Source organism: Oncorhynchus tshawytscha, unplaced genomic scaffold (genome assembly GCF_018296145.1).
Source record: "Oncorhynchus tshawytscha isolate Ot180627B unplaced genomic scaffold, Otsh_v2.0 Un_contig_2401_pilon_pilon, whole genome shotgun sequence".
Taxonomy (NCBI): Eukaryota; Metazoa; Chordata; class Actinopteri; order Salmoniformes; family Salmonidae; genus Oncorhynchus; species Oncorhynchus tshawytscha.
Genome location: NW_024609237.1, coordinates 23,375 through 46,699, shown reverse-complemented (window position 1 = coordinate 46,699; position 23,325 = coordinate 23,375). Strand labels below are relative to the sequence as shown.

General features: G+C 49.0%; 1 protein-coding gene across 1 annotated transcript in view; it reads right to left on the bottom strand.

The window, feature by feature from the left end:
* The window catches only part of LOC112262177 (formin-2-like), a 91,520-nt gene that overhangs the window by 64,932 nt on the left and 3,263 nt on the right, over positions 1–23,325 (bottom strand). Inside the window, 5 exon segments of the mRNA XM_042314587.1 lie at positions 3,948–4,108; positions 18,540–19,002; positions 19,161–20,050; positions 20,090–20,245; positions 20,248–21,362. Coding sequence (XP_042170521.1) covers positions 3,948–4,108; positions 18,540–19,002; positions 19,161–20,050; positions 20,090–20,245; positions 20,248–21,362 — 2,785 coding nt within the window.

Sequence of the window (23,325 nt, the reverse complement as noted above, 5' to 3'; positions counted from 1 at the left end):
TACGTGTAGGCTACTGTACTGCCGTTCTGCGACAGTCAGTCATTAGGTCTACGTGTAGGCTACTGTACTGCCGTTCTGCGACAGTCAGTCATTAGGTCTACGTGTAGGCTACTGTACTGCCGTTCTGCGACAGTCAGTCATTAGGTCTACGTGTAGGCTACTGTACTGCCGTTCTGCGACAGTCAGTCATTAGGTCTACGTGTAGGCTACTGTACTGCCGTTCTGCGACAGTCAGTCATTAGGTCTACGTGTAGGCTACTGTACTGCCGTTCTGCAAGTCAGTCAGTCATTAGGTCTACGTGTAGGCTACTGTACTCCCGTTCTGCGACAGTCAGTCATTAGGTCTACGTGTAGGCTACTGTACTGCCGTTCTGCGACAGTCAGTCATTAGGTCTACGTGTAAGCTACTGTACTGCCGTTCTGCGACAGTCAGTCATTAGGTCTACGTGTAGGCTACTGTACTGCCGTTCTGCGAGTCAGTCAGTCATTAGGTCTACGTGTAGGCTACTGTACTGCCGTTCTGCGAGTCAGTCAGTCATTAGGTCTACATGCAGGCCACTGTACTGCCGTTCTGCGAGTCAGTCAGTCATTAGGTCTACGTGTAGGCTACTCTACTGCCGTTCTGCGACAGTTAGTCCTTAGGTCTACGTGTAGGCTACTGTACTGCCGTTCTGCGACAGTCAGTCATTAGGTCTACGTGTAGGCTACTGTACTGCCGCTCTGCGACAGTCATTAGGTCTACGTGTAGGCTACTGTACTGCCGCTCTGCGACAGTCATTAGGTCTACGTGTAGGCTACTGTACTGCCGTTCTGCGAGTCAGTCAGTCATTAGGTCTACGTGTAAGCTACTGTACTGCCGTTCTGCGAGTCAGTCATTAGGTCTACGTGTAGGCTACTGTACTGCCGTTCTGCGAGTCAGTCAGTCATTAGGTCTACGTGTAGGCTACTGTACTGCCGTTCTGCGACAGTCAGTCATTAGGTCTACGTGTAGGCTACAGTACTGCCGTTCTGCGAGTCAGTCAGTCATTAGGTCTGCGTGTAGGCTACTGTACTGCCGTTCTGCGACAGTCAGTCATTAGGTCTACGTGTAGGCTACTGTACTGCCGTTCTGCGAGTCAGTCAGTCATTAGGTCTACGTGTAGGCTACTGTACTGCCGTTCTGCGACAGTCAGTTATTAGGTCTACGTGTAGGCTACTGTACTGCCGTTCTGCGACAGTCAGTTATTAGGTCTACGTGTAGGCTACTGTACTGCCGTTCTGCGACAGTCAGTCATTAGGTCTACGTGTAGGCTACTGTACTGCCGTTCTGCGACAGTCAGTCATTAGGTCTACGTGTAGGCTACTGTACTGCGAGTCAGTCAGTCATTAGGTCTACGTGTAGGCTACTGTACTGCCGTTCTGCGACAGTCAGTCATTAGGTCTACGTGTAGGCTACTGTACTGCCGTTCTGCGAGTCAGTCAGTCATTAGGTCTACGTGTAGGCTACTGTACTGCCGTTCTGCGACAGTCAGTTATTAGGTCTACGTGTAGGCTACTGTACTGCCGTTCTGCGACAGTCAGTCATTAGGTCTACGTGTAGGCTACTGTACTGCCGTTCTGCGACAGTCAGTCATTAGGTCTACGTGTAGGCTACTGTACTGCGAGTCAGTCAGTCATTAGGTCTACGTGTAGACTACTGTACTGCCGTTCTGCGACAGTCAGTCATTAGGTCTACGTGTAGGCTACTGTACTGCAACAGTCAGTCATTAGGTCTACGTGTAGGCTACTGTACTGCCGTTCTGCGACAGTCAGTCATTAGGTCTACGTGTAGGCTACTGTACTGCCGTTCTGCGAGTCAGTCAGTCATTAGGTCTACGTGTAGGCTACTGTACTGCCGTTCTGCGACAGTCAGTCATTAGGTCTACGTGTAGGCTACTGTACTGCCGTTCTGCGACAGTCAGTCATTAGGTCTACGTGTAGGCTACTGTACTGCCGTTCTGCGACAGTCAGTCATTAGGTCTACACCTGTAGCCTGAATTGATGCATCCACTGTTGTCCATGCGCGCCTCGGTCTCCGCCACTCATCTCCACCTTGACAATGTGTAAGTGTTCTCCCCAAACCACAACGCCATTTGGAGTGAAACCACCCGGTTTCCAGTCAGTTCACTCATTCGTCACGCTGACATGCAGTAATGTTAACGCTGTAGCAGACGATAGTATATTTTTGAACATGTGTTAATTGTGACGGGCTCAAGTTTTACAGGTACGGCGCCCCACCACTATTTATTTTACCAAGACGCCGTACCAGACCGCCTTACTTTCACCCCCGAGTGTAACGGTAACAGAAGACTGCTGTGTGTTGCAGACTGATGCAGATACCCAGCATGACGGCGATGCTGTGGTGGTACTCGGGTTACAAAAGGCTGCTGGGCAATGTAGTCCAACCACGACACACTGGGCAGATAGTGTGTGCGCGTGTCAGAGCTCTTTGAAGACACCTTCACAGCCAAAAGACATGCCAACCAATCACCAACAACACAGATAACATGATCCCTCCAAATGTGAATATGCTAATTTTAAGAGACTGAACCAGGGGAATATTTACTGTCTAACATACTGCATAACACAATGGGACTGAACCAGGGGAATATTTACTGTCTAACATACTGCATAACACAATGGGACTGAACCAGGGGAATATTTACTGTCTAACATACTGCATATCAACACTATGGGACTGAACGAGGGAATATTTACTGTCTAACATACTGCATAACACAATGGGACTGAACCAGGGGAATATTTACTGTCTAGCATACTGCATAACACAATGGGATATTTACTGTCTAACATACTGCATATCACAATGGGACTGAACCAGGGGAATATTTACTGTCTAACATACTGCATAACACAATGGGATATTTACTGTCTAGCATACTGCATATCAACACAATGGGATATTTACTGTCTAGCATACTGCATATCAACACAATGGGATATTTACTGTCTAGCATACTGCATATCAACACAATGGGATATTTACTGTCTAACATACTGCATATCAACACAATGGGATATTTACTGTCTAACATACTGCATAACACAATGGGACTGAACCAGGGGAATATTTACTGTCTAGCATACTGCATAACACAATGGGATATTTACCGTCTAACATACTACATATCAACACTATGGGACTGAACCAGGGAATATTTACTGTCTAACATAGTAAATATCCCATAGTGTTGATATGCAGTATGTTAGACAGTAAATATCCCATAGTGTTGATATGCAGTGTCTAACATACTACATATCAACACTATGGGATATTTACTGTCTAACATACTGCATATCAACACTATGGGATATTTACTGTCTAACATACTGCATATCAACACTATGGGACTGAACGTTATTTAACGAGGCAAGTCAGTGTTTACAATGACGGCCTGCCCCGGCAAATCCTGGACAATTGGGCACCGCCCTATGGGACACAGCCTGGATTCGAACCAGAGACTGTAGTGAACGTATCAGATGCAGTGCCTTAGACAGCTGTGCCACTCGGGAAATAACAGTGGGCCCTGACCTCTGGTACCTGTCCTGCTCCAGACCTAATCTAGAACACTTGATCCTAATAATTAAGTAGAATCAGGTAACTACAGTTGGAGTGAAAACCTACAGGAGGGTCTCTCTCCAGGAACAGGGTTGGAATTAAAACCTACAGGAGGGTCTCTCTCCAGGAACAGGGTTGGAATTAAAACCTACAGGAGGGTCTCTCTCCAGGAACAGGGTTGGAGTGAAAACCTACAGGAGGGTCTCTCTCAGGAACAGGGTTGGAGTGAAAACCTACAGGAGGGTCTCTCTCCAGGAACAGGGTTGGAGTGAAAACCTACAGGAGGGTCTCTCTCCAGGAACAGGGTTGGAGACCCTGGTATAGGATATGACACTCACGTGGAACTTGCATGGCGCAGCGGTTGTGGGTTGGACCCTCCTAGTGTGTCTCTGAAGCAGTCAGTGAAGGGTAGTAACAGACCCATGGCCAGAATCCGAGAACACAGCTTCTCAGCTTCCTCTGGCTGGGCATCTTCCTGTTGTAGGAACAACTTCTCTAGGAGAGTACGACCTGGAGGTAGAGAGAGAGACATCAATATTACTAGTCTAACAACTTCTCTAGCAGAGTACGACCAGGAGTTAGAGACAATATTACTACAGTAGACCTAGAGTCAACCAGACATACGTGTGTGTGTTTTATATATATATATTTTTTTAAACACGTCCCTTTTGCAGTACCCTGTCATTCAAAGATACAGTGCCTTGCGAAAGTATTCGGCCCCCTTGAACTTTACGACCTTTTGCCACATTTCAGGCTTCAAACATAAAGATATAAAACTGTATTTTTTGTGAAGAATCAATGACATTTATTGGATATTTCCAACTTTTTTAACAAATCAAAAACGGAAAAATTGGGCGTGCAAAATTATTCAGCCCCCTTAAGTTAATACTTTGTAGCGCCACCTTTTGCTGCGATTACAGCTGTAAGTCGCTTGGGGTATGTCTATCAGTTTTGCACATCGAGAGACTGAAATTTTTTCCCATTCCTCCTTGCAAAACAGCTCGAGCTCAGTGAGGTTGGATGGAGAGCATTTGTGAACAGCAGTTTTCAGTTCTTTCCACAGATTCTCGATTGGATTCAGGTCTGGACTTTGACTTGGCCATTCTAACACCTGGATATGTTTATTTTTGAACAATTCCATTGTAGATTTCGCTTTATGTTTTGGATCATTGTCTTGTTGGAAGACAAATCTCCGTCCCAGTCTCAGGTCTTTTGCAGACTCCATCAGGTTTTCTTCCAGAATGGTCCTGTATTTGGCTCCATCCATCTTCCCATCAATTTTAACCATCTTCCCTGTCCCTGCTGAAGAAAAGCAGGCCCAAACCATGATGCTGCCACCACCATGTTTGACAGTGGGGATGGTGTGTTCAGGGTGATGCGCTGTGTTGCTTTTTTACGCCAAACATAACGTTTTGCATTGTTGCCAAAAAGTTCAATTTTGGTTTCATCTGACCAGAGCACCTTCTTCCACATGTTTGGTGTGTCTCCCAGGTGGCTTGTGGCAAACTTTAAACGACACTTTTTATGGATATCTTTAAGAAATGGCTTTCTTCTTGCCACTCTTCCATAAAGACCAGATTTGTGCAATATACGACTGATTGTTGTCCTATGGACAGAGTCTCCCACCTCAGCTGTAGATCTCTGCAGTTCATCCAGAGTGATCATGGGCCTCTTGGCTGCATCTCTGATCAGTCTTCTCCTTGTATGAGCTGAAAGTTTAGAGGGACGGCCAGGTCTTGGTAGATTTGCAGTGGTCTGATACTCCTTCCATTTCAATATTATCGCTTGCACAGTGCTCCTTGGGATGTTTAAAGCTTGGGAAATCTTTTTGTATCCAAATCCGGCTTTAAACTTCTTCACAACAGTATCTCGGACCTGCCTGGTGTGTTCCTTGTTCTTCATGATGCTCTCTGCGCTTTTAACGGACCTCTGAGACTATCACAGTGCAGGTGCATTTATACGGAGACTTGATTACAGACAGGTGGATTGTATTTATCCTCATTAGTCATTTAGGTCAACATTGGATCATTCAGAGATCCTCACTGAACTTCTGGAGAGAGTTTGCTGCACTGAAAGTAAAGGGGCTGAATAATTTTGCACGCCCAATTTTTCAGTTTTATTTGTTAAAAAAGTTTGAAATATCCAATAAATGTCGTTCCACTTCATGATTGTGTCCCACTTGTTGATTCTCCACAAAAAATACAGTTTTATATCTTTATGTTTGAATCCTGAAATGTGGCAAAAGGTCGCAAAGTTCAAGGGGGCCGAATACTTTCGCAAGGCACTGTAATTAGTAAAAATCCAAGTAACTTCACAGATCTTCATTGTAAAGGGTTTAAACACTGTTTCCCATGCTTGTTCAATGAACCAGAAACAATTAATGAACATGCACCTGTGGAACGGTCGTTAAGACACCAACAGCTTACAGACGGTAGGCAATTAAGGTCACAGTTATGAATATTTGGACACTAAAGAGGCCTTTCTACTGACTTGAAAAACACCAACAGAAAGATGCCCAGGGTCCCTGCTCATCTGTGTGAACATGCCTTAGACATGCTGCAAGGAGGCATGAGGACTGCAGATGTGGCCAGGGCAGACCACATGTAACACCTGCACAGGATCGGTACATCTGAACATCACACCTGCGGGACAGGTACAGGATAGCAACAACTGCCTGAGTTACACCAGGAACGCACAATCCCTCCATCAGTGCTCAGACTGTCTGCAATGGGCTGAGAGAGGCTGGACTGAGGGCTTGTAGGCCTGTTGTAAGGCAGGTCCTCACCAGACATCACCGACAGCAGCATCGTCTATGGGCACAAACCCACCATCGCTGGACCAGACAGGACTGGCAAAGTGCTCTTCACTGACGAGTCACGGTTTTGTCTCACCAGGTGTGATGGTCGGATTTACGTTTATCATCGAAGGAATGAGCGTTACACCGAGGCCTGTACACTGGAGCGGGATCCAGTTGGAGATAGAGGGTCTGTCATGGTCTGGGGCGGTATGTCGCATCATAGGACTGAGCTTGTTGTCATTGCAGGCAATCTCAATGCTGTGCGATACAGGGAAGACATCCTCCTCCTTCATGTGGTACCCTTCCTGCAGGCTCATGACCCTCCAGCATGACAATGCCACCCCCATACTGTCCGTTCTGTGTGTGACTTCCTACAAGACAGGAATGTCAGTGTTCTGCCATGGCCAGCGAAGAGCCCAGATATAAATCCCATTGAGCACTTTTGGGACCTGTTGGAACGGAGGGTGAGGGCTAGGGCCTGTCATGACGTTGGCCTGGGGTAGGTTTATGACAGTCATAAATACCTCTCCCCCTTTTCCTCGCTCTACCCTACTGATGTGACATTTAAAAATCCCTTGGTTAACAGAGATTCTGGGAACATCAGAAGGTGGGGGAAATTAACTATATTCTGGTAATCCGACCAATTGAACATTTGCGGTGGTACTTAATGAATATGATGTCAGTTCAGTTGTCATCTGAGACATTCTCAACAATGATAGGATGACAAACTCGACAGTGTAAAGTCCGCACATTGTAGTTATCGAATTCACATGGAATATTATTCAATTTAAATGTTTGAATATAAAATTATTGGTGAAAAGTTTAAATGTAATTTTAGCTTCCAAATAAGAGATTTGGGTTTTCATAAGGTTAGGGCTCTGCTCAATCAGTGGCCCGACCCCTGTGAACAGACATGGGCTGTAAACTATGAAAACACACCCTTCTCCCACCACTATATAAAGCCTTGACGAAAATGTAACCTGTTCCGAGGATGTGAGGACGTTAAAAGGACTAACATGTCCTGTTCCTGGTACATTAGGATGACGATCCAATGTCTGAATGGTTCAGATAATAACTACAGAATGAAGCCAACCTCAGCGTGAGCTTTGGTTGCGAATGGTATGAACTTTGAACTCTTATCCACTACAGAAGTGATACCTCCTAGCCGTTGAGTTAGCAACAGCAACTGAAAACGTGGGCTTGGAAAGAACAGACAGAGTATCCCGTCTACCACACAATGACGTTACTACAATGTATCCAAGTTTCCCGTTCACCACCAGAAACACTCTTCAAAGGACAAAGAACTCGGTTGGGCAACACGGCCTTCCATCTACCACCAACCTAACGAAGCGCAGCTCAGAGTAAATATTTATTTCCTTTTCCAAATTGGTGGTAATTTAGAATGCATAAGATACTGTATTTACGAAGCACAGCTTCTCCCTTTTTCCCCTCAGTCTTCCCGCTCTTTCACTCAAACCCAGCCCCTTTTCTTTGTGTAACCAGCTGTCATATCTGCTCCGTCCGCTAGGGACGTTTTCCTTTATGACGTAATTTGTAATCAAGGTATGATTAATTCTGTGTATATGTAATTCTGTGTGATTAGTTAGGTATTTAGTAAATAAATAGTTAAACCCAATGTTGTATTGCTGATTCAACTTGTTAGCCAGGGTTCGTGAAGATAACCAAGAATTTACAACTTTCAGATGAGACGGACATAAGGTGACGATTAATATTGACTGTTTTCGACGTAAAATATTACTAGGTCTTTAAGAGTTTATTCGGAAGATAACTGCTCTATAAATATTATTTTGTGGAGCCCCGACTTTCTAGTTAATTACATTTACATGATTAGCTCAATCAGGTAATATTAATTATAGAGAAAGGATAATATAGACCGGCATGTCATATCACTTAATCCGGCATAGGCAAAGACACGACAGGCCCCCTCAGAAATGTCTGGGAACTTGCAGGTGCCTTGGTGAAAGAGTTGGGTAACATCTCACAACAAGAACTGGCAAATCTGGTGCAGTCCATGAGGAGATGCACTGCAGTACTTAATGCAGCTGGTGGCCACACCAGATACTGACTGTTCCTTTTACCACCCCCTCCCCCCCTTGTTCAGGCTCAGATTTGTCCAGTTTGTCTCAGTTGTTGTATCTTATGTTCATTCAAATATTTACACATGTTAAGTTTGCTGAAAATAAACACAGTTGAGTGAGAGGACAGTTATTTTTTTGCTGAGTATCTCTTTTCCTTCCTCCTCCCATGGCACTTCAACTTGACAGCGTGTTAAATGAATAAAGTCTGAAGGTGATACTTCTTTAGTGCTGATAACAAGCTCCGCCAGCCAGAAGAGTCTGCCGCCAGCCAGAAGAGTCTGCCGCCAGGGTGGCGACGTCAGAATAGTCTATATAGAAGCCTGTAAAAGACTAGCAGCAACCCTACATTCTAAAAGTATGGAATAGAGAAGAAAATGTTTTACATATCCCGCCTAAAGGTTCTAGAGCCATCCCGCCTAAAGGTTCTAGAGCCATCCCGCCTAAAGGTTCTAGAGCCATCCCGCCTAAAGGTTCTAGAGCCATCCCGCCTAAAGGATTTTAGGATGGTGGGAGGAGACTGGAATGGAAGAACACACTGTATATAGAGAGGCACATTCCCTGAAGGATAACATCCATATACCAGAAACCCAAAAGCCAAAATGGCAACCAGCCACATGGTGATATCGACATGCATTTTAACACGAGCACAAACACACAACAAAGTGAATGGGTCAACAAGGCTCTAGTTATGTCCTCTCCTCTGTCATCAGTCCTGTCTATTTCTCCAGTTCAGTAGAGCTGCTGAACCAACAGGGCTAATTATATTACAGCTGGCCCATTAGTTAATATGGACAGAACTAATGAATAGCCTTTAAAAAAAACGCCACCACTGGTTGTCATGACACCCAAGCTGCATCTGAAATGGCACCCTGTTCCCTATGTAGTGCACTACATTTGACCAGGACTCATAGGGTTCCAGTCAACAGTAGTGCACTATGAAGGGCTCTGGTCAACAGTAGTGTTCTATATAGGGAATAGGGCCCTGGTCAACAGTAGTGTTCTATATAGGGAATAGGGGGCCATTAGAGACTAAGTCAAAATAAGACTACTAAAGAGGCAATGATGCATGGCCTATCACCACCCCTGGTTGTCATGACACCCCGATATTACGGGATATGATCTGGGGCCTATTCAGGACGATGTACCATTACAGGCCTTTCAGATAGAATTGTATGACGTAGAGCAGATCGACTGTCAGAGAATAGGGAATCATACCATCAGATCCTTTCATTGTATTTCTATCTACAGATCAGAACATGTCATCACTAAATTCCCCACTGGTAAGCAGCACTTTGGGTCGCTGCTGAAGTAGCTACAGCACTCCTGAAGTAATTCAAAGACGCCCATTCTGAGGATTAGAGTCAGAATATAATTTTACAGTAGCTGGCAGGAGAAGGGGGGAGAAGTAAAGATTTAGAGAGGAGAGCAGTTCTAATAGAGGGGTGAGTAGAAGAGCTGCTCATGAACTGTGTGATGACACACGCTCCATCGACTCCAACGGGGTGGAGGTCGACAGCGAAACGCAGACTAAAGGGTCCTTTTCCAACAATGCGGTTAAAGATAGCGTGGCTATAGACGGGGAGGTAATAGCGTGGCTATAGACGGGGAGGTAATAGCGTGGCTATAGACGGGGAGGTAATAGCGTGGCTATAGACGGGGAGGTAATAGCGTGGCTATAGACGGGGAGGTAATAGCGTGGCTATAGACGGGGAGGTAATAGCGTGGCTATAGACGGGGAGGTAATAGCGTGGCTATAGACGGGGAGGTAATAGCGTGGCTATAGACGGGGAGGTAATAGCGTGGCTATAGACGGGGAGGTAATAGCGTGGCTATAGACGGGGAGGTAATAGCGTGGCTATAGACGGGGAGGTAATAGCGTGGCTATAGACGGGGAGGTAATAGCGTGGCTATAGACGGGGAGGTAATAGCGTGGCTATAGACGGGGAGGTAATAGCGTGGCTATAGACGGGGAGGTAATAGCGTGGCTATAGACGGGGAGGTAATAGCGTGGCTATAGACGGGAGGTAATAGCGTGGCTATAGACGGGGAGGTAATAGCGTGGCTATAGACGGGGAGGTAATAGCGTGGCTATAGACGGGGAGGTAATAGACGTGGCTATAGACGGGGGTAATAGGTAATAGACGGGGAGGTAATAGCGTGGCTATAGACGGGGAGGTAATAGCGTGGCTATAGACGGGGAGGTAATAGCGTGGCTATAGACGGGAGGTAATAGCGTGGCTATAGACGGGAGGTAATAGCGTGGCTATAGACGGGGAGGTAATAGCGTGGCTATAGACGGGAGGTATAGCGTGGGAGGTAATAGCGTGGCTATAGACGGGGAGGTAATAGCGTGGCTATAGACGGGGAGGTAATAGCGTGGCTATAGACGGGGAGGTAATAGCGTGGCTATAGACGGGGAGGTAATAGCGTGGCTATAGACGGGGAGGTAGGGCTATAGACGGGGAGGTAATAGCGTGGCTATAGACGGGGAGGTAATAGCGTGGCTATAGACGGGGAGGTAATAGCGTGGCTATAGACGGGGAGGTAATAGCGTGGCTATAGACGGGGAGGTAATAGCGTATAGACGGGGAGGTAATAGCGTGGCTATAGACGGGGAGGTAATAGCGTGGCTATAGACGGGGAGGTAATAGCGTGGCTATAGACGGGGAGGTAATAGCGTGGCTATAGACGGGGAGGTAGACGTGGCTATAGAGGTAATAGCGTGGCTATAGACGGGGAGGTAATAGCGTGGCTATAGACGGGGAGGTAATAGCGTGGCTATAGACGGGGAGGTAATAGCGTGGCTATAGAGGTAATAGCGGGACGGGGAGGTAATAGCGTGGCTATAGACGGGGAGGTAATAGCGTGGCTATAGACGGGGAGGTAATAGCGTGGCTATAGACGGGGAGGTAATAGCGTGGCTATAGACGGGGAGTAATAGCGTGGCTATAGACGGGGAGGTAATAGCGTGGCTATAGACGGGAGTTAATAGCGTGGCTATAGACGGGGAGTTAATAGCGTGGCTATAGACGGGGAGGTAATAGCGTGGCTATAGACAGGGAGTAATAGCGTGGCTATAGACAGGAGAGTACGTGGCATAGACAGGGAGTAATAGCGTGGCTATAGACAGGGAGTACCAGGTAATAGCGTGGCTATAGACAGGCAGTACCAGGTAATAGCGTGGCTATAGACAGGCAGTACCAGGTAATAACGTGGCTATAGACAGGGAGTACCAGGTAATAACGTGGCTATAGACAGGGAGTACCAGGTAATAGCGTGGCTATAGACAGGGAGTACCAGGTAATACCGTGGCTATAGACAGGGAGTACCAGGTAATAACGTGGCTATAGACAGGGAGTACCAGGTAATAGCGTGGCTATAGACAGGGAGTACCAGGTAATAGCGTATAGACAGGAGTACCAGGTAATAGCGTGGCTATAGACAGGGAGTACCAGGTAATAACGTGGCTATAGACAGGGAGTACCAGGTAATAGCGTGGCTATAGACAGGAGTACCAGGTAATAACGTGGCTATAGACAGGAGTACCAGGTAAGGGAGTACCAGGTAATAACGTGGCTATATACAGACAGGTACCAGGTAATAACGTGGCTATATACAGGAGTACCAGGTAATAACGTGGCTATATACAGGGAGTACCAGGTAATAACGGTAATAACGTGGCTATATACAGGGAGTACCAGGTAATAACCTATATACAGGGAGTACCAGGTAATAACGTGGCTATATACAGGGAGTACCAGGTAATAACGTGGCTATATACAGGGAGTACCAGGTAATAACATGGCTATATACAGGGAGTACCAGGTAATAACATGGCTATATACAGGGAGTACCAGGTAATAACATCACTATATATAGGGAGTACCAGGTAATAACATGGCTATATACAGGGAGTACCAGGTAATAACATCACTATATACAGGAAGTACCAGATAATAACATGGCTATATATTTTGTCACGTTTTTGTTATTTTTGGTGTTCGGCGGGTATTTTGTCAGCTGTTCGAGCACATTCGATTTTGTCTTGAACCAAGCCGAAGTTCGGTAGCCAACGACTATGCCCCCTTTGTCGGTGATTGGTCAACAGTAGGGATTCTTCAATGAAGTGTTTGTTGTAATTCAATAACAAGACGACTCGTTTAAATGTTGCCCCTTGAGAAATAATGCACCAAGCAGTTAGACGGCAAGACACGCTCCGCAAAAACGTCAAATAATTCGATTTCTAATGTTCTTAGATTCATTTGGACTATTTTGAGTAAGTGTACTTGTTGCTACAGGGTCTCAAGTGTGAAAAATAGACTATTTTCTCTTGTATTTCGAGAAAAGATATTTTAAGTATACAACCACAGGCGCTTTTTTCCCTCGCTAGTAAAGATCTGCAAGGATCAAACAATCTGTCTGCTGACGCCTTAAAAGGCACCTCACTTCTATTGATGAGCATGAAAGCTCTGTCTGTCACCCCCTCCCCCATACACACCATGCTCTGCACAACACACTAATCACCACGTTTCCATGGTGTTGGCTAAGGGTGCGTGTGTGTGTGTGTGTGTTCACACCAACAATAAATGTGCTATCCTGGAGCCAAAGCTCACAGCTCATACAAACTACAAATAAATTAACATCTTGTCAGTTCTCAGACTCCTGTCTAGTGACATGCATCAGAAACCCTTTGAAGCACAGACGTAAAACTCATTCCACTGAGGGTCGAGTGTCTGTAGGTTCTCACTCCTACTCCTACCTTGTACTTGGTTGATGAATTAAGGTCAGTAATTAGTAAACAACTCCCCCTCACCTGGTGGTTCAGGTCTGAATTGAAGGGAAAGACCAGCAGGCTCTAGGCCCTACATGGAATGAGTTTGACATCCCTGCTTTAAAGCATGAAATATTAACCTTGCCCAGCCAAGACCAGGGACGAGGAGGGACGGACCGACCGAGAGGTCACGACAGGAGGGAGCAAAGGGTCACGTCAAGAGGGAGCGACCGCCCGGCCAAAGGGTCACGTCAAGAGGGAGCGACCGCCCGGCCAAAGGGTCACGTCAAGAGAGAGCGAACGCCCGGCCACGTCAGGAGGGGAGGAAAGGAGCGACAGACCGAGGGGTCAGGGAGGAAGGGAGCGACCAACCGAGGGGTCAGGGAGGGAGGGAGCGACCAACCAGGGGGTCAGGTCAGGAAGGACTCTGTCTCCTGTCACCCTCTCCAGTAGAAACACGTTTAATTTGGTCTGACCGTCCGAGGGAGAGCTCTTTTCTGTCTTCCATTAGTTCAGAGTTAGAGAGCTGAGGCCCAAAACAAAGATCACTGTCCCTCTTCGCCAACTGACCACAACACATCTCAATAGCCACTGCTGTTTGTTTATGCTAAGCAGGAATGAACTGTCCAGGCCAAATACTGTCTATCATTCATACTACTGTAGCCACGTCTAGACGGACTGGTTATTGTAGCCACGTCTAGATGGACTGGTTATTGTAGCCACGTCTAGATGGACTGGTTACTGTAGCCATGTCTAGACGGACTGGTTAAGTAGTAGTTACTGTCTAGACGGACTAGTTAAGTAGTAGTTACTGTCTAGACGGACTAGTTAAGTAGTAGTTACTGTCTAGACGGACTAGTTAAGTAGTAGTTACTGTCTAGATGGACTAGTTAAGTAGTAGTTACTGTCTAGATGGACTAGTTAAGTAGTAGTTACTGTCTAGATGGACTAGTTAAGTAGTAGATACTGTCTAGCTGGACTAGTTAAGTAGTAGTTACTGTCTAGCTGGACTAGTTAAGTAGTAGTTACTGTCTAGCTGGACTAGTTAAGTAGTAGTTACTGTCTAGCTGGACTAGTTAAGTAGTAGTTACTGGACTAGTCTAGTAGTGGACTAGTTAATTAGTAGTTACTGTCTAGCTGGACTAGTTAATTAGTAGTTACTGTCTAGCTGGAATAGTTAAGTAGTAGTTACTGTCTAGCTGGACTAGTTAAGTAGTAGTTACTGTCTAGCTGGACTAGTTAAGTAGTAGTTACTGTGGAATAGTTAAGTAGTAGTTACTAGATGGAATAGTTAAGTAGTAGTTACTGTCTAGCTGGAATAGTTGTCTAGTTACTGTCTAGATGGAATAGTTAAGTAGTAGTTACTGTCTAGATGGAATAGTTAAGTAGTAGTTACTGTCTAGATGGAATAGTTAAGTAGTAGTTACTGTCTAGATGGAATAGTTAAGTAGTAGTTACTGTCTAGATGGAATAGTTAAGTAGTAGTTACTGTCTAGATGGAATAGTTAAGTAGTAGTTACTGTCTAGATGGAATAGTTAAGTAGTAGTTACTGTCTAGATGGAATAGTTAGCACATCCTAGACATCTAAACATCTAAATAGACAGGAGAAAATAACATTGAAATAACCAGGTGGATAATTATACTCATTGCTTGATTGCTATTCAGAACAGAGCCATGAATATTGTGAACATGGGTAAGATGAGAACTTGAGTTTTGTTCTGTTTCTACCAAACAGACTGCCAAGTCTGTGCAGCATGAAACAAGGACACAGTGAGGAGAAACCCCTTAACACAGCAGCTACCCTACACTGTAGTCCCCCAACAGCAGCTACCCTACACTGTAGTCCCCCAACAGCAGCTACCCTACACTGTAGTCCCCCAACAGCAGCTACCCTACACTGTAGTCCCCCAGTCAGCTACCCTACACTGCAGTCCCCCAACAGCAGCTACCCTACACTGTAGTCCCCCAACAGCAGCTACCCTACACTGTAGTCCCCCAACAGCAGCTACCCTACACTGTAGTCCCCCAACAGCAGCTACCCTACACTGTAGTCCCCCAACAGCAGCTACCCTACACTGTAGTCCCCCAGCAACAGCAGCTACCCAGCAGCTACCCTACACTGTAGTCCCCCACACTGTAGTCCCCCAACAGCAGCTACCCTACACTGTAGTCCCCCAGCTACCCTACACTGTAGTCCCCCAACAGCAGCTACCCTACACTGTAGTCCCCAACAGCTACCCTACAGCCCCAACAGCAGCTACCCTACACTGTAGTCCCCCAACAGCAGCTACCCTACACTGTAGTCCCCAACAGCAGCTACCCTACACTGTAGTCCCCCCTACACTGTAGTCCCCCAACAGCCCCCAGCTACCCTACACTGTAGTCCCCCAGCAGCTAACAGTAGTCCCCCAACAGCTACCCTACACTGTAGTCCCCCAACAGCAGCTACCCTACACTGTAGTCCCCCAACAGCAGCTACCCTACACTGTAGTCCCCCAACAGCAGCAGCAGCTACCCTACACTGTAGTCCCCCAACAGCAGCTACCCTACACTGTAGTCCCCCTGTAGTCCCCCAACAGCAGCTACCCTACACAGTCCCCCAACAGCTACCCTGTAGTCCCCACAGCAGTAGTCCCCAGCAGCTAACAGCAGCTAGCCTCAGCAGCACACTGTAGTCCCCCAGCAGCTACCCTACACTGTAGTCCCCAGCTACCCTGTACACTGTAGTCCCCCAACAGCGGCTAGCCCCCAACAGCAGCTACACTGTAGTCCCCCAACAGCGGCTACCCCCCCAACAGCAGCTACACACTGTAGTCCCCCGAACAGCGGCTACCCTACACTGTAGTCCCCCGACAGCGGCTACCCTACACTGTAGTCCCCGAACAGCAGCTACCCTACACTGTAGTCCCCCACAGCGGCTACCCCGCACACTGTAGTCCCCCAACAGCGGCTACACTGTAGTCCCCAACACTGTAGTCCCCCCACAGCGGCTACCCTACACTGTAGTCCCCAACACAGCGGCTAGCCCCCCAACAGCGCACACTGTAGTCCCCCAACAGCGGCTAGCCTCCGCACACTGCCCCCAACAGCAGCTAGCCCCCAACAGCACTACCCTGTAGTCCCCCAGCAGCTACCCCGCACACTGTAGTCCCCAACAGCGGCTACCCCGCACACTGTAACAGCGGCTACCCCGCACACCCCCCAACAGCGGCTAGCCCGCACACTGTAGTCCCCCAACAGCGGCTACCCCGCACACTGTAGTCCCCAACAGCGGCTAGCCCGCACACTGTAGTCCCCCAACAGCGGCTACCACTGTAGTCCCCCAACAGGCCCCCAACAGCGGCTAGCCCGCACACTGTAGTCCCCAGCAGCTAGCCCCTCACACTGTAGTCCCCAACAGCGGCTAGCCCGCACACTGTAGTCCCCCTAACAGCGGCTACCCCGCACACTGTAGTCCCCACTGTACAGCGGCTAGCCCGCACACTGTAGTCCCCCAACAGCGGCTAGCCCCGCACACTGTAGTCCCCAACAGCGGCTAGCCCGCACACTGTAGTCCCCAACAGCGGCTAGCCCGCACACTGTAGTCCCCCAACAGCCAAGTCCCCCAACAGCGGCTAGCCCGCACACTGTAGTCCCCCAACAGCGGCTAGCCCGCACACCCCGCACACTGTAGTCCCCCAACAGCGGCTAGCCCCCAACACACAGCGTAGTCCCCAGCTACCCTACACTGCCCCCAACAGCTAGCCCCACACTGTAGTCCCCCAGCAGCGGCACTGTAGCCCGCACACTGTAGTCCCCCAACAGCGGCTAGCCTACACTGCCCGCACACTGTAGTCCCCCAACAGCGGCTAGCCTCCACACTGTAGTCCCCCAACAGCCTACCCTACACTGCCCCCACACTGTAGTAGTCCCCCAACAGCGGCTAGCCCGCACACTGTAGTCCCCAACAGCGGCTAGCCCGCACACTGTAGTCCCCAACAGCGGCTACCCGCACACTGTAGTCCCCCACAGCGGCTAGCCCGCACACTGTAGTCCCCAACAGCGGCTAGCCCACTGCCCCCACACTGTAGTCCCCCGACAGCGGCTAGCCTCGCACACTGTAGTCCCACAACAGCGGCTAGACAGCCCCCAACAGCTAGCCCCACACTGTAGTCCCCCAGCGACAGCTGTAGTCCCAGCCCGCCCCCACACTGTAGTCCCCGTAGTCCCCCAGCTGTAGCCCCCAGCCCGCACACTGTAGTCCCCACTGTAGTCCCCAACAGCGGCTAGCCCGCACACTGTAGTCCCCAACAGCGGCAGCGGCTAGCCCGCACACTGTAGTCCCCAGCGACAGCGGCTGTAGCCCGCACACACTGTAGTCCCCCGACAGCCCCAACAGGCTAGCCCGCCACACTGTAGTCCCCCAACAGCGGCTAGCCTCCACACTGTAGTCCCCCAACAGCGGCTAGCCCGCACACTGTAGTCCCCCAACAGCGGCTAGCCTCCACACTGTAGTCCCACAACAGCGGCTAGCCTCCACACTGTAGTCCCACAACAGCGGCTAGCCTCCACACTGTAGTCCCACAACAGCGGCTAGCCTCCACACTGTAGTCCCACAACAGCGGCTAGCCTCCACACTGTAGTCCCACAACAGCGGCTAGCCTCCACACTGTCCCACAACAGCAGCTAGCCTCCACACTGTAGTCCCACAACAGCAGCCTCCACACTGTAGTCCCACAACAGCAGCTAGCCTCGCACACACACTGTAGTCCCACAACAGCAGCTAGCCCCACACTGTAGTCCCCCAACAGCGGCTAGCCCGCACACTGTAGTCCCCCAACAGCGGCTAGCCCGCACACTGTAGTCCCCCAACAGCGGCTAGCCTGCACACTGTAGTACCAGAACAGCTTTTGCCCAGGCGCAGCTACCCACAACAGCAGCCTCTTATACTTTATTTCATTATTTAACCTTTATTTAACCTTTATTTAACTAGGCAAGCCAGTTAATTTAAGAACAAATTCTTATTTACAATAACGGCCTACCGGGAACAGGGGGTTAACTGCCTTGTTCAGGGACAGAATGACAGATTTTTACCTTGTCAGCTCGGGGATTCGATTACTGTCCCGACGCTCTAACCACTAGACTACCTGCCGCCCAATCACAATACTCTGTCCCTTACACAGAGCGATTTACATATTTCGGTACTTTTTCCATCACAACATAAAAAACAAAATCAAAACCTTGTGAAAGAGGCCTTTGGAGAGTCCCTGTGAAAATAAAGGAATAGAACTCACCGGTGAAGATGTCGTGGAAGCTACAGGTAGACACGTGTCCGGCGGAGGATCTCCGTGTGGCACACAGGGGCTGACTGCCCCCCCTCAGCCTGTCCTCCGACCCTCCGTACCCCTCCAGGTAGTCTGCTGATCCTGCCTTGATGGGGCGCTCCCTGTCCAGCTCCTCGGTCCAGTCCGCGGACCAGCTGAGGGGACCTGCGATGCTGTGGGAGCGCTGTCGTCTAACCCTCCACTTCTCTGTGCGATGTCCCAGGTCGTGGCAGCGCTGGCGGAACAAGGGGCTCCGTGAGGGCGAGGTGCCTGGGGAGCCAGAGAGTTGCCTGGTGGTGGTCTTGATGTAAGAAGGGTAAATGGGAGGGTAGGGTTTGACTGTGGGGCTGGTGCCTGAGGAAGAGTGGTTGTAGGATGGAAGGGTGGAGGTCAGGGTGGACTTGAGGAGACGCATGGCCAGGCTAGGGCTCTCCTGAGAGGGCCAAGGGGAGAAGGACACGCTGCTCTTCCTTCTCTGGGTGATCAGAGGGTCGTCGGCAGGCTCAGAGCACCTCAGATCCCCCCTGCTAAGACACTCCAGGGACTCAACGCTGACTGCAGCCCCCACCCCTGCCCCCACCCAGTCCCCACCCTCCCCTCTTCCTCGGAGGCATTGCCAGAGCTCAGGTCTATGTCCTCGTGGCTCGTGGTCGCATCACTGTGACTAAGGCTCTCGGCTGACAGGGGAGGCATGTCCAGGTCATTCTCCTCCTCCTCCTCCTCTTCCTCCACCTCCTCCAACACCTCCTTCTCCTCTCTGAGGGGAGACTCCACAGCGCTCTCAAAGGAGGCTGTGAGGTCTGGGAAGCTGGTAACGCTGGTTGTCTTGGTAACATGGCCGTTCGTCTGGGCAGTGGGGGGCTGAGAGAGGGGCTGAGTGTTACCGTTAACCTCCTGGCAGCTCAATGCCTCCTCCGCCTGCTCCTCCTCCTGCTCCTTTGTCCCAGAGAAAGAGGAGGAGGCACAAAGGGCTGGTTCTGTTTCAGCCCCTCTCAGCTCCCAGTTGAGTTCCTCTGTAGCAGTGGTAGCTCCCCTCTCCTCCTCCCCATCCAGAGACCGTTTAGAAAGCAGGCCATTCTCCCGGCCAGTGACGGGGGCTGCCTCTGGGGCAGAGAGAGGCTCCGGTGGGGGGGTTTGTTCAGTGGGACTGGGGGTAGTTATAACCTCGTCAGACCTCTGTTTCCTCCACCCTCCTCCCCAACCCAGCTCTTCACTCAGCTCAGCGGTGGAGATAATCACCCCCTGCTGTAGTCTAATAGCCTGCTGGATGTCGGCTAGCAGGTCCTCTTGTTCTGCAGCTGAGTGAAAGCTATAGATGTCCGGGTCTGAACCAGAGCTGCTCCTCTTTCTCTGTTCAACCTCCCCCTGCTGGTCTGGAACAGTGTCCGCGGTCGCCCCCGTGGGCTGCAGGCTCTCCCCCGTGGGCTGCCGGCTCTCCCCCGTGGGCTGCCGGCTCTCCCCCGTGGGCTGCCGGCTCTCCCCTGTGATACAACCATGACTCCTAGCACCATGCCCATCACCAGGCTCTGCTGGTCCCTCGGTGTCAGATTGGCCCAGCTCGTCAGCTGACAGAGAGAGATCTGGTGTTTTGGTGTGAGCAGAGTGAGCGGAGTCCAGCTCGTTCTGAGACGACAACACATCCTCCCTGGATCCCCCTGTCGATCCCTTCCCTTTAGATTCTTCCTCTTCCTGATAGAGAACACAGAGGATTTAGACTCCTTCTTATTCTTCTTCTCGTCTCCTCCTCCTTTGCCATGTTTTCCGTGGGATTTCTTGCCGTGGTGAAATCCTTTGTTTGTGCCGTCAGCGTGACGGGGCTCCCCGGTGGCATGTTCTGCTGCGTCCTGTCCGTGTCCGTCCCCCTCTTTCCCCTTCTTCTGCTTCCCCTCCTGGTTCCCCATGATGCTGAATCTCAGCCTCCACTTCTGTCTGGCGCCGAGACTCAGGCCATGTCTTTGAAAACAGCTGCCATTTTCTCTGCTGCTCCTCCGTCTACGTCTGCGTAGCTGCTGCGAGGCTGTGATGCTGCTTTCCCGTGACGACGATGAGAGGAGCACTGCTGATGATGCGAAGACGACGTACGCCTGCTCTCGCTCTCCTCCTCCCTGCGCCAGTGCGATATCTCCCTTCTCTTCTCCCTCCCCTCCCTGCTCCCCTTCTCCCCCTCCTCCCTGCAGCCTCTTTCCATGCGCCTGCTCTCTCTCTCCCGTCTCACTCTCCTCCTCTCCATCTGCTGCTCTGCATAATGTGCTGAGCCTAGCAGGGCAGGAGGAAGAGAAACAGCCTTCAGAAACAACAGTAGAAGAGGTCTCCGCCGGCTGCCTCCTCGCCAGGGGTAGAGAAAACCATGGCTGGTGAGTTGGGTACTGGCTGGGCTCTAGGGAGAGGTGGTTGCTGTGACAGAGAGTCTGGCGGGGAGAACGGGTGTTATAAGGACTATAGCGGAGAGTGTGTCTGTTATAGGGGCTGCGGCAGGGAGTCTGGCTGCGGCAGGGGCTGTGAAGGGGAGTGCGGCTGGGAGTGTTGCCATTATAGGGGCTGTGACAGGGAGTCTGACGGGGAGTCTGGCTGTTATAGGGGCTGTGACGGGGAGTCTGGCTGTTATAGGGGCTGTGACGGGGAGTCTGATGGGGATTGTGTCTGTTTGTACTCGTATTGAACAGGCACACAGTTCTCCCTGTGAAAGGAGTCCTGACAATGCTCTCCCTCAGCACAGGGATGTGGTTTTCTATAGTCTGGATGGTGCGCATGGTGAAGTCTTGATGCTGGGGACAGTTCTCCCAGTGATGGTGTCTGGAGAAAAACAGGATACGATAAATATGATTAATTACACAAATTCAAAAGTTGAGTCACTTAGAAATCACTCCTGTGTTCCAATGGCACATTGTTTATTAGCCTTTTAAAAATGATAAACTTGGATTTTCTAACACAACGTGCCATTGGAACACAGGAGTGATGGTTGCCTGCCGCCCCCCCGGGTTGTGCCGTGTCGGAGATCTTTGTGGGTTATACTCGGCCTTGTCTCGGGATGGTAAGTTGGTGGTTGAAGATATCCCTCTAGTGGTGTGGGAGCTGTGCTTTGGCAAAGTGGGTAGGGTTATATCCTGCCTGTTTGGCCCTGTCCGGGGGTATCGTCGTACAGGGTCACAGTGTCTCCTGACCCCTCCTTTCTCAGCCTCCAGTATTTATGCTGTAGTAGTTTGTGTCGGGGGTCTAGGGTCAGTTTGTTAAAGCTGGAGTACTCTCCTGTCTTATCCGGTGTCCTCTGTGAATTTAAGTATGCTCTCTCTAATTCTCTCTCTCTCTCTCTCCCTCTCTCCCTCTCTCTCGGAGGACCTGAGCCCTAGGACCATGCCTCAGGACTACCTGGCATGATGAATCCTTGTTGTCCCCAGTCCACCTGGCCGTGCTGCTGCTCCAGTTTCAACTGTTCTGCCTGTGATTATTATTATTTGACCATGCTGGTCATTTATGAACATTTGAACATCTTGACCATGTTCTGTTATAATCTCCACCCGGCACAGCCAGAAGAGGACTGGCCACCCCTCAGCCTGGTTCCTGTAAGAAGGGCTATATAAATAGATTTGATTGATACTGATAAATGGGCCTCTGTACGCCTACCCAGATATTCCATTAAAAATCTGCCGTTTCCAGCTACAATAGTCATTTACAACATTAACAATGTCTACACTGTATTTCTGATCAATTTGAAGTTATTTTAAAAAGTGCTTTAAAAAACAAGTTTTTTTCAGTTTTTCAAACTTTTGAACAGTAGTGTATTTATTTATTTAAAAAAATAAATTAATCGACCAGCCACTCAGATTTTTTTTATGCCAACCAACAAATTTTTGTTCGCTATAATTACACCAACAAAACACAAAAAGCTGATTCACATACAATACAATAAAACGTATAATTAGTATGAAGTCGTGGTACACTGATTGATATAGGACTCTGTCAGGCCTCTCTGGGATGATAAGCGTCAGGTATAGTTCAATTCAATCTGTACTGAAGCCTGTTTGATGGTTCGTTGGAGGGCAGGATTTCTTATTAGAATCCCGCACCTTGAAAGCCCTTTAGCTCAGTGTGGATGTTGCCTATAATCCATGGCTTCTGGTTGGGGTATGTACGTACGGTCACTGTGGGGACGACGTCATCAATGCCCTTATTGATAAAGCCAGTGACTGGTGTGGTGTACTCCTCATTGCCATCTGAAGAATCCCGGAACATGTTCCAGTCTGTGCTACCAAAACAGTCCTGTAGTTTATCTGCTTCATCTGACCACTTTTTTATAGACCGAGTCACTGGTGCTTCCTGCTTTAATTTTTGCTTGTAAGCAGAAATCAGGAGGATATAATTATATTCAGATTTGCCAAATGGCGGGCGAGCTTTGTACACTGCTCAACAAAATAAAGGGAACACTTAAACAACACAATGTAACTCCAAGTCAATCACACTTCTGTTTAGGCGTAAAACTGCTGCCATTTCTCCCTGCGCCAGAAGAACCGTCTGAACCGTCTGTCAAATGTTTTCCATTAACAAACATATTGTATTTTCAGCAACCAAAAGACAAACAAAAAGAACAGATCTACCGCTTTCTTAGACTTGCTCGCAATGAAAATGACAGATCTATAACTCACATTTCTATGTGCATTTTGTAGGGTCGCCAACAAAGTTCTATAAAGAGCTCTTAGCGGTCAAACAGGGAAACGGTTCCTATAGTTTTTCTACCATTCATTTTAGAAACACTTAAAAT